We start from the raw sequence: 12,306 nt of genomic DNA, 5'->3' as shown, positions 1-12,306 counted from the left end.
GCTTTTGGATTGTGCAATCTGTCGTTGTGGCATGTGCAATATTATTTGCGGCTAATTCCTTGATCATCACTTTTATAATTCACCAAGATTATGGAATGCCGTTGACATACCAAGCATGATCATAAGGTGCTTCGCCTTTTTAAATATAATTTTGTTTGTTTGCCCAGGATGCATGGGGGTCAATTATGAGCTATTATGCTTTCTTTTGGTTGCCTCTTTTCGCACAGGTGCTTTCAGTCATTGGATTTCAGCTGTCTTCGATATTATTTTGGAGCATGTGCATGGACGTTTTCTTGGTTGCCTCTCGTATGATACATGATTGGTAGCAGATTTTGGCTTACTTCCTCTAGTCAAGTCATCCTCATGATCTAGGCAATTTCATATGTTTGCAGAGTATCATCGGAGTAGGGTGTTTTATCCTCCCTTGGTTTATTGTCAACCTAGAAAGGCGTATTTTGTACATGTTTTGGTGTTTGTACAATGCATATGTTGTGGATGATCCTGACTGTACTCTTTCTCTTCACAGGCTAGAAGACAATACTGTCTGGTATGCATCACATATCTATTTGGCACACTCCTACTACTATGCTGCAGCCTTTTCAGCTTGTCCTCTGTCCACTTACTACTCTTCTGCTATTAGATTGGAATTTTGATGGAGATTCTCCGAGCTATATCTCCTTGTTATTTATTGACCTCTCTGCTTAGAAACATTATCAACTCTTGCTTCCACATCCCTCGATTCAACAGCATGGAAATTTATTTTTTGGCATCTTCACAAGCCTCTTGTTTGGTGGAAGGCTTGTCTTTGTCGCGCTTGCTTCCTCTCAAACAACGGGTGTTTTTATGGGTAGGGGTCCTACAGGTGGGTTCGTTATTGGCTGCTTGGCACATTGCGCTCTCAGTCTGCCGTACTTGTTCACATTCAAGAGAGATTGTGCTACATCTCTTTCAGACTTGTCCTATTGCTCTGGATTATCTTTTCATAATATATGCAAAATTTAAGATAGTATATGCAATATTTTGTAAAATATAACTTCCTATATATGCTCAAATGGCATTTTTTGGTCAATTTCAGTGGCTGAATGACTATATATGGACATTGGATGTGAAAGTTATGCCACTTTTAAACTGTTGTCTTAGGTAGTTTTGCTAGCGAAACTACCTTGGGATTCCGACTTCAAAGAGGTTTCACTGGCGAAACTACCTTGGATAGCTTGCTTCAATGAGGTCATTTACGGGAGATTGTGTTACGTCTATTTTGGACCTGTCCTCTTACTCGTGGTTTTCTTTTTAGACTAACGACAAGTATTTGTGCTCGTTTTCTTGGGATTTCATTGGGCAAACAATGTTGGTTGTTGGCTACGCAGGACTATGTTCAGTTCTTCTCTTGGCGTTGTTGTTGGGCTCTTTGATCTTCGTATTGTGCTCGTACCATTGGACTGTATGAGCACTCTTTAGTGAATGTTTTTCCTTATTTTCGATTGTCTTTGTATCGATCTGTTCAGGACGCTTAGTGTCTTGGAGGCCTTTCTCTGTTGCGGTTAGAAGTGTTCTATCACTGCTGCTATATTTGAGTAGTAGTTGTTCCAGTTTGGACACCTATGAATGTACGTTCTACTAAATGAAATATCTGCTTTACCCCAAGAAAAAGAAGTGTGTTTTGTTTTTGGGGGGAGGAGTTGTGGCTATGGATATATTTGTACTTGTTAAGCATCTGTAAGATGTCTTTACCTTAATTTTGTAGGGTATATCTTCTTTGCTAGCTCTTAAGGTAAAATTTGCCAATGTGTGAGCAATTCGTTTCTAGCCTTTTACGAATTCTTTTATTTGTTGTTAAATATAGATGCTAATTAGGCCTTCTCTTTGGAAAACTATTTATGTCTTACTAAAATATAATGAGAATGAAGGCACATGTTTTCAGCCAACCATATTAATTGTGAGCAAGAAAATTTGATAAGGGAATTGTGTTGCTCTGAAGGGAGGAATGCTTACAATGTATTATGTCTTCCAAGTTGTCATTTATAGATTAACTTTGTGTTTTTGAAACTATGAAGGAATGATAAGATGGAACCTATAAAGAGTATGGGAGATCTAAAATCACTCACTCAAATGGTCTATTTCTCATAACATGTTTTTCTTGTTTATGGGCAGTGTTGCTTGTGGTGTTGGTCACTCACTTGTGGTGGTGGATAGAACAGACTTCGAAGAACGTTTGGAAAAGGTTTGCTCCCTTCATGTTGGCTTAGAATGTTTCTAGGCTGAGAAATGTTTTACTTTTATTTCTGCAGAAGCTCATGAAAAGATATCCATAATGAATGAAGTTTCTACTCTTGCCTTACTTCTTTCCTACGCGTATTTGCCTTTGAGTTTGGCTAATATGTGATGCTCTTAGTTTCTCTAGATTGTTGGATTGGATGCATCAAGTTGTAGGTGGTTGTGAGAGACCGAACTCCTAGGGAGAGAAAGAGTTGGTTTATACACTCTTATTTACAAAAACATCGTTGGTTAATTCGTAAGAGCTAATCAAGGCATATCGTCATATCTTTTCTGCTGTGCAATAGTTAACTGCAGTTAGCTAATCATGTTTTAGTTGACACTGGTTAGTTGAACCAGTACCCAGCCAGTTTTACCCTGGCTCAATTAACTTGGCCCAACCAGACCAGTCTGGTTGGTGTAAGCAGACTGTGACCAGTCTAGTTAGTCCAGTCACAGACTAACCAGATCAGGACCAGCTAGTCTGGTTAGTGTAGCCAGCCGGTTACTCATCTAGTTACCGTTCCCCAATAAAAAAAAGAAGACAGTTGCAGAGACAGTTTTTGCCATCAGTTTCCACTTTCCTGTCAGTGATAAAAAAAATCAGAGATTTGCAGAAAAATAAAGTATGCCTTTGTATTCAGTAAAGAGGAAACAGATGCATTCTGATTGCTTTTTGCAGCAGCCACAAAAGGGGTGTATGCCTTGAATTGACAACCTATTACCGGCACTAGTCGTGAATGCAATACACCTCTTGTTGAGGTATCTTCACTTTGAAAAGCAAAGGCTAAGTGCATCAGTTGCATACATGGTGTGTGTGAGAGAGTTTGCTAAATCTAAATAAACTCAGCAAACTCTCTTTTAGAGTCTAATGTCATGTACATTGACCTCATGTTAATAATATAGTTACTGGTTTCACAAAGAAAAGTGTGTGAGAGAGTTTGCAAACTCAGATAAGTTGCAGTGATGGCTTCACAACAGCACACCCAATCGTCCCATGAGGGAATGGCAGAGACTGATCAGGTTCAGCAAGCAGAGGCTATGCAGATAAACAAAGAGAGTGCCTACAGAGAGCTCATTACTTAGTTGGGAAAGTCAAGAAGCGACTCTTTGTTTCACAGGATGGTACAACCTCTCTTTAGGAAGAGCTAGAGAAGCCTCCCTTTGGAGCAAATCAGGAAGTGATGGGTAAAAAGAGATCCTTGGGTCCTACTCCTCTTTCCACAGATGAGGTATCAAGAAAGAGTAAGAAGTCTCGCCATAAGGACAACAAAAGGAGGATTAGAGAAGGTTCTCTTCCCAAGAAGAGAAGGCGAGGCATCATCATAGTTCGATCTAGCTCATCTTGTTCTTCTCGCTCTACCTCTTTATCCTCGACATCATCTTCTTCTTCTGGATCCTTAGAGCCAAAGCATAAGATGAAGAAGAAGAAGAAGAAGTTTGGCAAGAAAGCAGAGACTAAAGAGTTCAAAGATGGTGGGAAGTCAGTGAGATTTGCCACATACAATGGCTAGTATGGTCAAGTTGAGAAGGCAATGCAATTCATAAGGCAGTTTGATGCTGCCTATAGCCTTGAAAATTTTAGTGAGTCCTTGAAACTTCGTATGGTTGGTTTGCACTTGATTGGTACAGCCAGTGCATGGTGGCTAGCTAAAATTGCTAATTATCCGAGAAATGGAAGGATTTCAAGAAATTCCCAAGCAGTTTCGGGACCATGTCCTCCTCGGTTCAGAGAGTATGCATATGGAAGCACAAGATACAGTTGAGTCTTATAATAAAAAAAATTGGGACTCATATTTACAAGTTTCACCTTTCAAGAAAATCTTTGATAAGACTCAACTCAGAAAGTATCGGGCAGGACTCACTCCTAAGATACAGGCCCAAGTGAACACTAAGGATATCAAAGATATTTTAGATCTTATGCATTCAGCCAATGTGGCTAATCTTATATATATGCAAGATCCTACTACTGTGCCTTCACTACAGGTAGGGATACTAGGGGATAAAAAGTCAGTGACCCCCAAGTCTGAAACAAGTTTTCCCAAGTCCTCAGAGAGGGGATTTGAGCCTCAGAAGCCGAGGGAAACCAAGTACAAAGGCCCTATAAGGGAAGACCACAGTTTACCCCTGAATAGATTGAAACTTTCAAGAAAGAGGGTAAATGCTTCAGATGCAGCAAAGAGGGACATGTGGCTGCCCAGTGCCCCAGAAAAGCCTTTAATTCTGAAGGGAAAAGAGGCAGAGAAGCCATGAGGACTGCATAAACCAATGGCGGGAGGAATCTTTGATGTACTTGGTCATGTTTCAAACCCAAAGGAACGAGAATTGTTGCTATCAAGGGGCAAGATCAGAGACCAACAAGTGCTGATTTTATTTGATTCAGGGGCTATATATAACTTTATATCAAAAGATTTAGCCTTGAGGTTGGAAATAAAGACGGAGGAGTTGGGCAACGCTCTGGATGTTGACCAGATGTTCTGTGGGAACCTTGTGCCAGTCACTCCCCTTGATAGGGAAGCTCCGTCTTCATGTGTAGAGTTGTCTAGATCATGAAGACTTCTTTGTCTCTCAACTGAGACATCACGATGTGGTTTTGGGTATGCCTTGGTTCCATCGCAAGGCAGTGAAGTTGACTTTTCCTGAGAAAGTGTTGGAGTTTGTACATAGGAGCAAAGTGCAGTGTGTGGTTGCTAGGAATAGAGGGGAAACTTTTCCCATTGTATCAAATAGTTATGTTGGAAAATAAATAAAGTTTGCAGTTTCAGGTTACATGGTTTTTGTAAAAGAGAGAGATGTTGAAATTCATGCCGAAATAAGTGAGGCAAATCAAAATGAATTTCAGTTTCTTGGAAATTTTAAAGATTTCTTTTTTGACATTTGTTAGGGGAGTTACTCCCTGAGAGACATGAAGATCATGGCATAGAACTCATTTGTGGCAGTGAGCCACCCAATAGGTCCCCATACAGAGTTAGTGCAACTCAGTGAGGAGATTATGGCCCAGGACTTGTTGTCCAAGGGGTTGATTCAGCCTAGTTCTTCTTTTTGCTCCCCTGAACTACTTGTACAGAAGAAAGATGGTTCATTTTATATGTGCGTCGATTACTGTGCACTAAACAAAATGACCATCAAGAATAGATTCCCTATTTTGCGCATTGATGATTTGTTGGATCAGTTAAATGGGGCTTCAATTTTCAGCAGGATAGACTTAAAGAGTGGCTATCACCAAGTGAGGATACAGCCTCAGGATGTGCATAAGACATCGTTTTGTACTACTTTTGGGTTGCATGAGTATCTAGTGATGCCTTTTGGATTGACTAATGCCCTAGCTACTTTCAATAGGATTATGGATCGTATCTTTTGACCCTGTAGACAGTTCACTGGTACCTTCTTTGATGACATTATAGTCTTTTTTAAGTCCAAAGAAGAGCACAAGGAACATCTTGCTATAGTATTTCAAGAGTTGAGAAAACACCAGCTGTATGCAAATAGCAAAAAGAGTGAGTTCTTCCTGGAAGAGATCCATTACAAGGGGGCATATAATATTCAAAGATGGGATACGGGTGGATCCGGCAAAGATCCAAGCCATTCATGAATTTTTAGAGCTGAAAACTGTGCATGAGTTTCGTAGTTTCCTAGGCATGTGTTCTTACTACATAAGATTTATCAGGCATTTTGGGGACATAACCGCTCCACTTCACAACCTTTCTAAGAAAAATGTAGCTTTCAGATGGGGAATTCCACCAAAGAGAGCATTCACCATACTCAAAGAGTGGCTGACCACAGAGTCAATCTTGATAGTTCCATATTTGTATCAGACATTCGATGTGGATTGTGAATCGTGATACTTGTGGAGAATGTGTTGGGGCTGTATTGCATCAGAATGGTCATGTAGTGGCCTATGAGAGCAGGATGCAAAGAGAGTTTTGGAAATCTATGAGAAAGTGTGGCTGGCTGTAATTCATGCCATCCATACATGGAAGCATTATCTTTTGGGTGTAGATTTTACTGTTAAAACAGATCACCAAAGTCTGAGATACTTTTTGACTCAGGAAAAACTCTCCGAGAAGCATATCAAATGGGCAAAGATGCTGTCAATGTATCATTTTCAGATTGTCCATACTCCGGGAGTTAGGAGCAGAGTGGCAGATGCCTTGTTTCGAAGACCCAGGTGAACAATGTGACTATTGCTTATCATTGGGATCTGGAAGATATAAGGGAGCAATATGCTCATGATGCAGATTTTTGTGAGATTTTACAGCAAGTGCAAGAGGGGCCGTCTACCAGTCACTATTCCCTGAAAGATGGGAAAGATGATTGCCTATGCATCACCTAGGTGATAAGGAAAAAGATTTTGGAGGAATGCCATGTACCTCCCTATGCTGGGCATAGAGGAATTATAGCAACAACTCAAGCACTAAAGAGGTATTTCTTTTGGCCAAGGATGCGGAAAGATATACACCAGTTTGTCACAGAACGCCTTACTTGTTAGAAAGTGAAATATGATAGACGGAAGGCACGTGACCTACTTATGCCTCTTCTCATGCCTCAGGCACCATGGGAAAGTATTGCAATGGACTTTATTTTTTATTTCTCAAGATCAAAGTTAGGGAATTATGAGATCTGGAGTATCATTGATAGGTTCAGCAAGCAAGCTCATTTCATTCCGGTTCGATGAACCATATAGGCAGATCATATGTCTAAGCTTTTCACGGCACAGATCCTTAAGCACCATGGTATGCCTAAGTCCATTGTCAGTGATCGAGATCCCAGAATGACCAGTTTATTATGGAGAGCTTTATTTGATAATATGGGGACAAATTTAAAAATTTCTTCTTCCTTCCATCTCGGGATAGATGGTCAAAGTGAAGTAGTAAATTCTACCGCGTTGGATATGTTGAAATGCTACATGGGTGACCAAGATTCATACTGGTAAAAGTACCTACCATTGGTGGAGTTTGCTTATAATAATATAGTTTTTGAGGTCATCTATGGGAAGGTGATTTTGCCACCTATGCTAAGGACCAAAGATGAAATATTTGCAGCTGATCAGTTTGTCAAAGAGCTTCAGACATCTTTTATCCAAGTCTGGACAGCAATTGAAAGGTCTCAAGATAAGCATAAAAGATTCGCAGATAAGCATAGGAGATAGCTAGATCTCACGGAAGGGGACAGTTAGATCTCAAGGAAGGGGATTGGGTGCTTTTGAAGTTCGAGAAAGCTAGCAAGCTAAAGGACAAACAAAAGGTGTATACAAAGTTATCTCCTAGATATTATGGCCCTTACAGGGTTACAAAAGAGATTTAATGAGGTTGCATACATGTTGGCATTGCTAGAGCATTGGAGGATTCACAATGCTTTTCATGTGAGTCTTCTAAAGAAATTTCAAGGGCCAGAGCCTACAGAGCCAATAACGGAGGATCCACCAGAAGTGGATGAGTTGGAGGAGGTTCTTCAGTCAGAGCAAATTGTGTACCATACTGTACGCAAAGGTCCTCAGGGCAAGGAATTTTATAGATATCTTTTAAAGTTCAAGAATTATTCGGCATTGGATGCCAAGTAGATGGATGAAGACATGTGTGATCATCCACAGCTTTTGGATGTTTACAAGGAAGCTTTTTGGTTGAGGTCAATTGAATAGAAACCGAAAGCTGTAAATATTCCTAAGTCAAAGCATAAGTTGACCATTTATTGATCATAATTAATGAGTTTTTCATTTATTTAATTATGTTCAAAGTGCTACTTTCATGTGGTCAAAGTTTTGACTTCGGTCAAAGATACCTAACTCGGTTAAGTAAACCTAATCTCGACTAGGGAGACTCGGCTTCGTCCAAAATGGTTAACCATGGTTAGCCAAAGAACTAAGGCTCTGACTCCGGTGTGTGTGTTGACTTCGGTCAACGAGACTTGGCTTGCGTCAAGAGGGTTAACTTCGTTAACCAAGGTGCACCAACTACGGTTGGAGAGACCTCATCATAATTAAGGGGCTGGGACTGATGGTCAAGCCCCTTAATTACGAACAAGAGGGTAGACGTCGGTCGACCAAGAATTGTATTCTATGTTTTGTTCACATGTTTTGCTTGGTGGGGACGCCCACAGTGACTAGGATTAGTCTACAGATCATTATTTGCATGCAAGGCACTAACCTTTAATGGGTGCCATGGTTGTGCGCTTTAGTTTATTAATTGCAGGTACCAAGCGGGGTTGAGAACCCAAGCGCTTTGGAGCTCTATGCGTAGCCAGGAGGTGTTCGTGTGACCAAGGGGCTATGAAGACCCTAGAGTTTTACCCTTTTTGGCATGTAACTAAAATCTAGTTAATCATTTTGACAAGTGGCATGTTGCCCATTTCCTCGCCCTCGGGCGTGAGGCATGTGAGTCAACCTGCAGCTTGTGTGTCCTAGTGTGAGCATTCAAGATCATGATGCTGGGTAATGTCTGTCCGAAGGCATTGTCTGGTCCTTCCCTGTGGATGAGGTCTAGTACGTGGAATCATGATGCGGGATAGCAACCAGGAATGTATAAGGATTGGGGGTGGAGCCAACCAGCTGTATCTTCTATGTGCATCCATGTTGTGTATGGAGACCATAGGAGTGAGGCCATGATGGCCTAGACATGAAATTCCCTCGTGGCCATGCTTGCTTGATGCCATCTTAGATAACCAGAGCGCATGCCGAAATGGGCGTTTTGGGGCAAGCTGCAGGCTTCATGTTCCCATCTTTGGCAAGAAAATGATATTTGCATCTTGAACCGTTGGTTTTAGGCCTGTCCCTTTCCCTTTCTGATAGGGCTAGCCCTTACAATTCCAAAAGCAGGTGCGAAGTTGCAGCATAGCCCCATAGGTTGGTATTCTCCTCTATTGCATCCCATTTCATTCATGGCATTGCCGTGTTTCAGCGAATGCAGGCACTCCTTGAAGCGGCGCTTCCTTCTACTCATTTTCCTAGCAGGACATTGTCCTATCAATACTCGATGCTGTCCATCATACAGCATTAGGGTCGGCCAGCACAAAATCAATGTCTGCAGAAGACCAAAACGACCTACAAGACCAAAGTACGGACTATATCAAAGCTTATACAACCCATGTAGTGGAACTAGAGGTATCTAGCAAAAGAAAGGCGCGGCAACATACATAGGTTACTAGTCCCTGTTAGGTGTGTGCTCGACTTGCTAGGGCTCTAAAATATGCTTGAGATCTGCATCAGTCGCCCTACAATCTACTCGATGGGTCTGTGGTGCTGTTAGATGGGCTGTTGCATTATAGCCCAGCATAGTGCGATAGAGAGACTAGGTTCCTAATCGCCATGGGTACGCTGCTGTGGTTGATCTTGTCCTTGGTATACTCCGGATGTCTCTGGAGCAAGTATCAAATCTGTCTGTCATCCCCTAGCCTTCTCAATGTGCTTCACCCGAGAGCATCGCGAGATGGCCTAACGATATGATGCTCTGAAGAACCCTGGGAAGGCAGACCAGGAGAAGACTCCAAAGAATCCGAGCGGTTGTAAGCAGTCTCAATTATTTTGGTAAGATCACAAGAGAGCAAGAGCTTCCACCAATGAGAAAGGAATAGTGACCAGTACAGGCGCAAACAGTCTAAACAAGACAAGAGAGAAAGCCATTGGTACAACCCAAGAGTAAGTGCAACTCAAGAAACAAAAACAAGTTCAGCTGAGAGTAGAGTGACAGAAGTCACTTGAGAGCTTGCCCACACTTCTAGTAGTGGATGGGCCAAGAATATTGCATCGCCAACAAGAATCAACATCAAGTCTCAAACCTTTCGTAATCTAGAAGATAACGATAGAAGAACGCATTTCCACGGGTTTCTTTAGAATTTAATGAGAGACTTAGCCCAAAATGTCCCTCTACTCTTTGTATTAACTCCGAATCAAAGGGCCATTGGGAAGCAGGGCCCATTAAGTTGATCTCTATGTATTCGCTAGTATTCTCCTCCTGCACTCTTAAAGCCTATTCGATGGTATTCTCCTTGGGTGGATTTTTTCGTTGCAGGGTTAGTGGTAATGAATGCATGGACTTCCTGTTTTTAAATTGCATAGAGACATGAACCAATCCATGTATAGAAATAGTGGGAGGGGTATTCTCTTTTTCGGTTTCGCTTTCTATCTCGTCTGTTGCTATTGCGTGTTGTTTGTTTGCTTTTTTGCTGTCTGGGCTGTTTGGAGCTGACAGACTTAAGGTTGCCATGTGTACAGTAACACTGTTGGTTATTTATCAGCACTTTAGACATGGCAACAGTTTTTATTTCAGCGTTCAAATCAGCACAATTACACATGCTTCGAGTGGATTTTGAAGGATTTACAAAAATTCAACACATGTTCTTGATATTTGTTTTCAATATATTAAGAGTCTTCTTTGTGTGTGTGTGTGTGTTCTTGAAGTTCACGTGCTGTGCTCTGTTTTCTTGCAGTTCGAAGTGTATGAATGCTCTGGCCCCCCTCAAGGTATGTTGTTCTTACATACTTTTAAGTAAATCAGGAGCCTAAGTTACATTTCAGCTGTAGTAGTTTTTGAATTGCATCCTTCCCTGTGAACTTGTTGGTGGCATTTGGGTTTTTTATAGGGCCACCTGATGTGAAGGAAGGCAAAAGGACATCTGTTGACAAGAGGTCCGGTGATAAAAAGCGCAAAACTGTTGCGGAAGTGTCAGATGTGGATGAGGATGCTAGCGTTCATGCACAAAATGGCGAGAAGAAAGCTCGTGGGAGGCCCAAGAAAAGTTCTCACACTTCTCAAGAGAGGAAGCCCCGAGGAAGACCTCCAAAATCAAAAGCTGCTCTTGAGGATGACACTGAAGATGATGAGGATTTTAACAAGGGTTCCCGTCGAAAGGGCAAGAGCCATGGCAGTGGCCAAAGTCGAGGAAGAGGCACCGGTCAAGGTCGAGGCCGTGGTGGACGCTGATTGTTGGGAGTGCTGTGTGTTTGTGCCCTTCGTCATCCATTGTGCTTTCAACATGTTTTTGTCCCTTCAAACTCAAATTTTGATTTAAATCTGGCATTTCTGATCCTTGTGACTACAAAGTTTATAAAATGTGATGGTGGCATTATCGGTGCATTGGGAATGCAAGGGGTGTTTGGTGTCTGTTATTGATGTGTAAAGCCTGGCTTTCAGAGAAACAGGAGTTTTAATGGCAGGACCAGGAGCTTGCTGAAAGCTGGATATCCGAAGGATCTAGGTGCAAGTGTGGTTCTATTGGTTGGAGCTATGTGGGAATCAAATATGGTTATGGCTTCACTTGACAGCTTGGTGCTATTAAAGGTGCTCTACAGTCAAGCTGTGTGAGTTACGGCTTTATCCGGACTTCTGAATCTTTTTGAATGTATTTGCTTTCAAGCCTTCATACACATACTGATTTTGCTGTTCAGGGATGCCTCTTCATATTTCCGCTTGAGGTTATTTGTGAAAACCCTCTCATCCAAGGCTCTCTCATACTGATTAAAGTAGACCCCTTCGTGAGACAATAACTGAAAGTGCCTTTACATAGTCACTTTCTTATATTGACGAAAAGACTACACAAAGTCAAGCTAACACCTTCATATAGAAAGAGAATCAATAGATGCAAAAGTCGATACATGAGAAGACTATTTTTGTAATGGAGTGCACCTCACCGAATTTCTGGTTTTGGGTGAAGCATGTTGATAATCTCCACTTTCTACCTATTTTATATTATGCATAGATTTGGTTGAAATGCCTATAAAATGATGTAGCGGAGGTTAAATTGTAGATGCAAAGAGGAAAGAACCTCTTGTGAACTAAATTAATATTATTTTAGTCACTATTAATTTTATTTTATCTTCATTTGATAGATTACATTATTGTTAGGACATTTCAACTATAGATGTGGTTTGTCCAAAGAGAACTCACAATCTATGGTTGCAATGACATTATCTTCATTTGCGATGCCCTTTAATTTATTTAGACAGAAGTCACTTTTTCATACATGGCATGGCAAAATGAGTACAAAGAGATAGATAATGTTGCTTTTACCTCTTGCATGGAATTGTTGTGTAATGGGATATATGCTAGTGGTGTTATTTGC

The 12,306-nt window shown here is 41.2% G+C and overlaps 1 protein-coding gene across 2 annotated transcripts in view; it reads left to right on the top strand.

The window, feature by feature from the left end:
• LOC147894831 (Regulator of chromosome condensation (RCC1) family protein) overlaps positions 1 to 12,020 on the top strand; it is an 83,604-nt gene extending 71,584 nt beyond the window's left edge. The window contains exons 14-17 of one of the 2 annotated variants that reach the window (XR_015542054.1): positions 2,152 to 2,221; positions 10,675 to 10,708; positions 10,828 to 11,525; positions 11,633 to 12,020. Coding sequence is in view for 1 of the 2 variants with exons in the window: in XM_087384335.1 (XP_087240461.1) it covers positions 2,152 to 2,221; positions 10,675 to 10,708; positions 10,828 to 11,168 (445 nt within the window). In the remaining variant the exon portion in view is untranslated. Of the gene's footprint in view, positions 1 to 2,151; positions 2,222 to 10,674; positions 10,709 to 10,827 lie in introns of both variants that reach the window. The other variant, XM_087384335.1, reaches the window with a different exon arrangement.
• Positions 12,021 to 12,306: the final 286 nt, after the last annotated feature.

Source organism: Dipteris shenzhenensis, chromosome 14 (assembly GCF_047967505.1).
Source record: "Dipteris shenzhenensis isolate YYH24624 ecotype China chromosome 14, Dip_SZ_1.0, whole genome shotgun sequence".
Lineage (NCBI taxonomy): Eukaryota > Viridiplantae > Streptophyta > Polypodiopsida > Gleicheniales > Dipteridaceae > Dipteris > Dipteris shenzhenensis.
The sequence above is the reverse complement of the archived record's forward strand: the minus strand, read 5'-3'. Positions and strand labels throughout refer to the sequence as shown.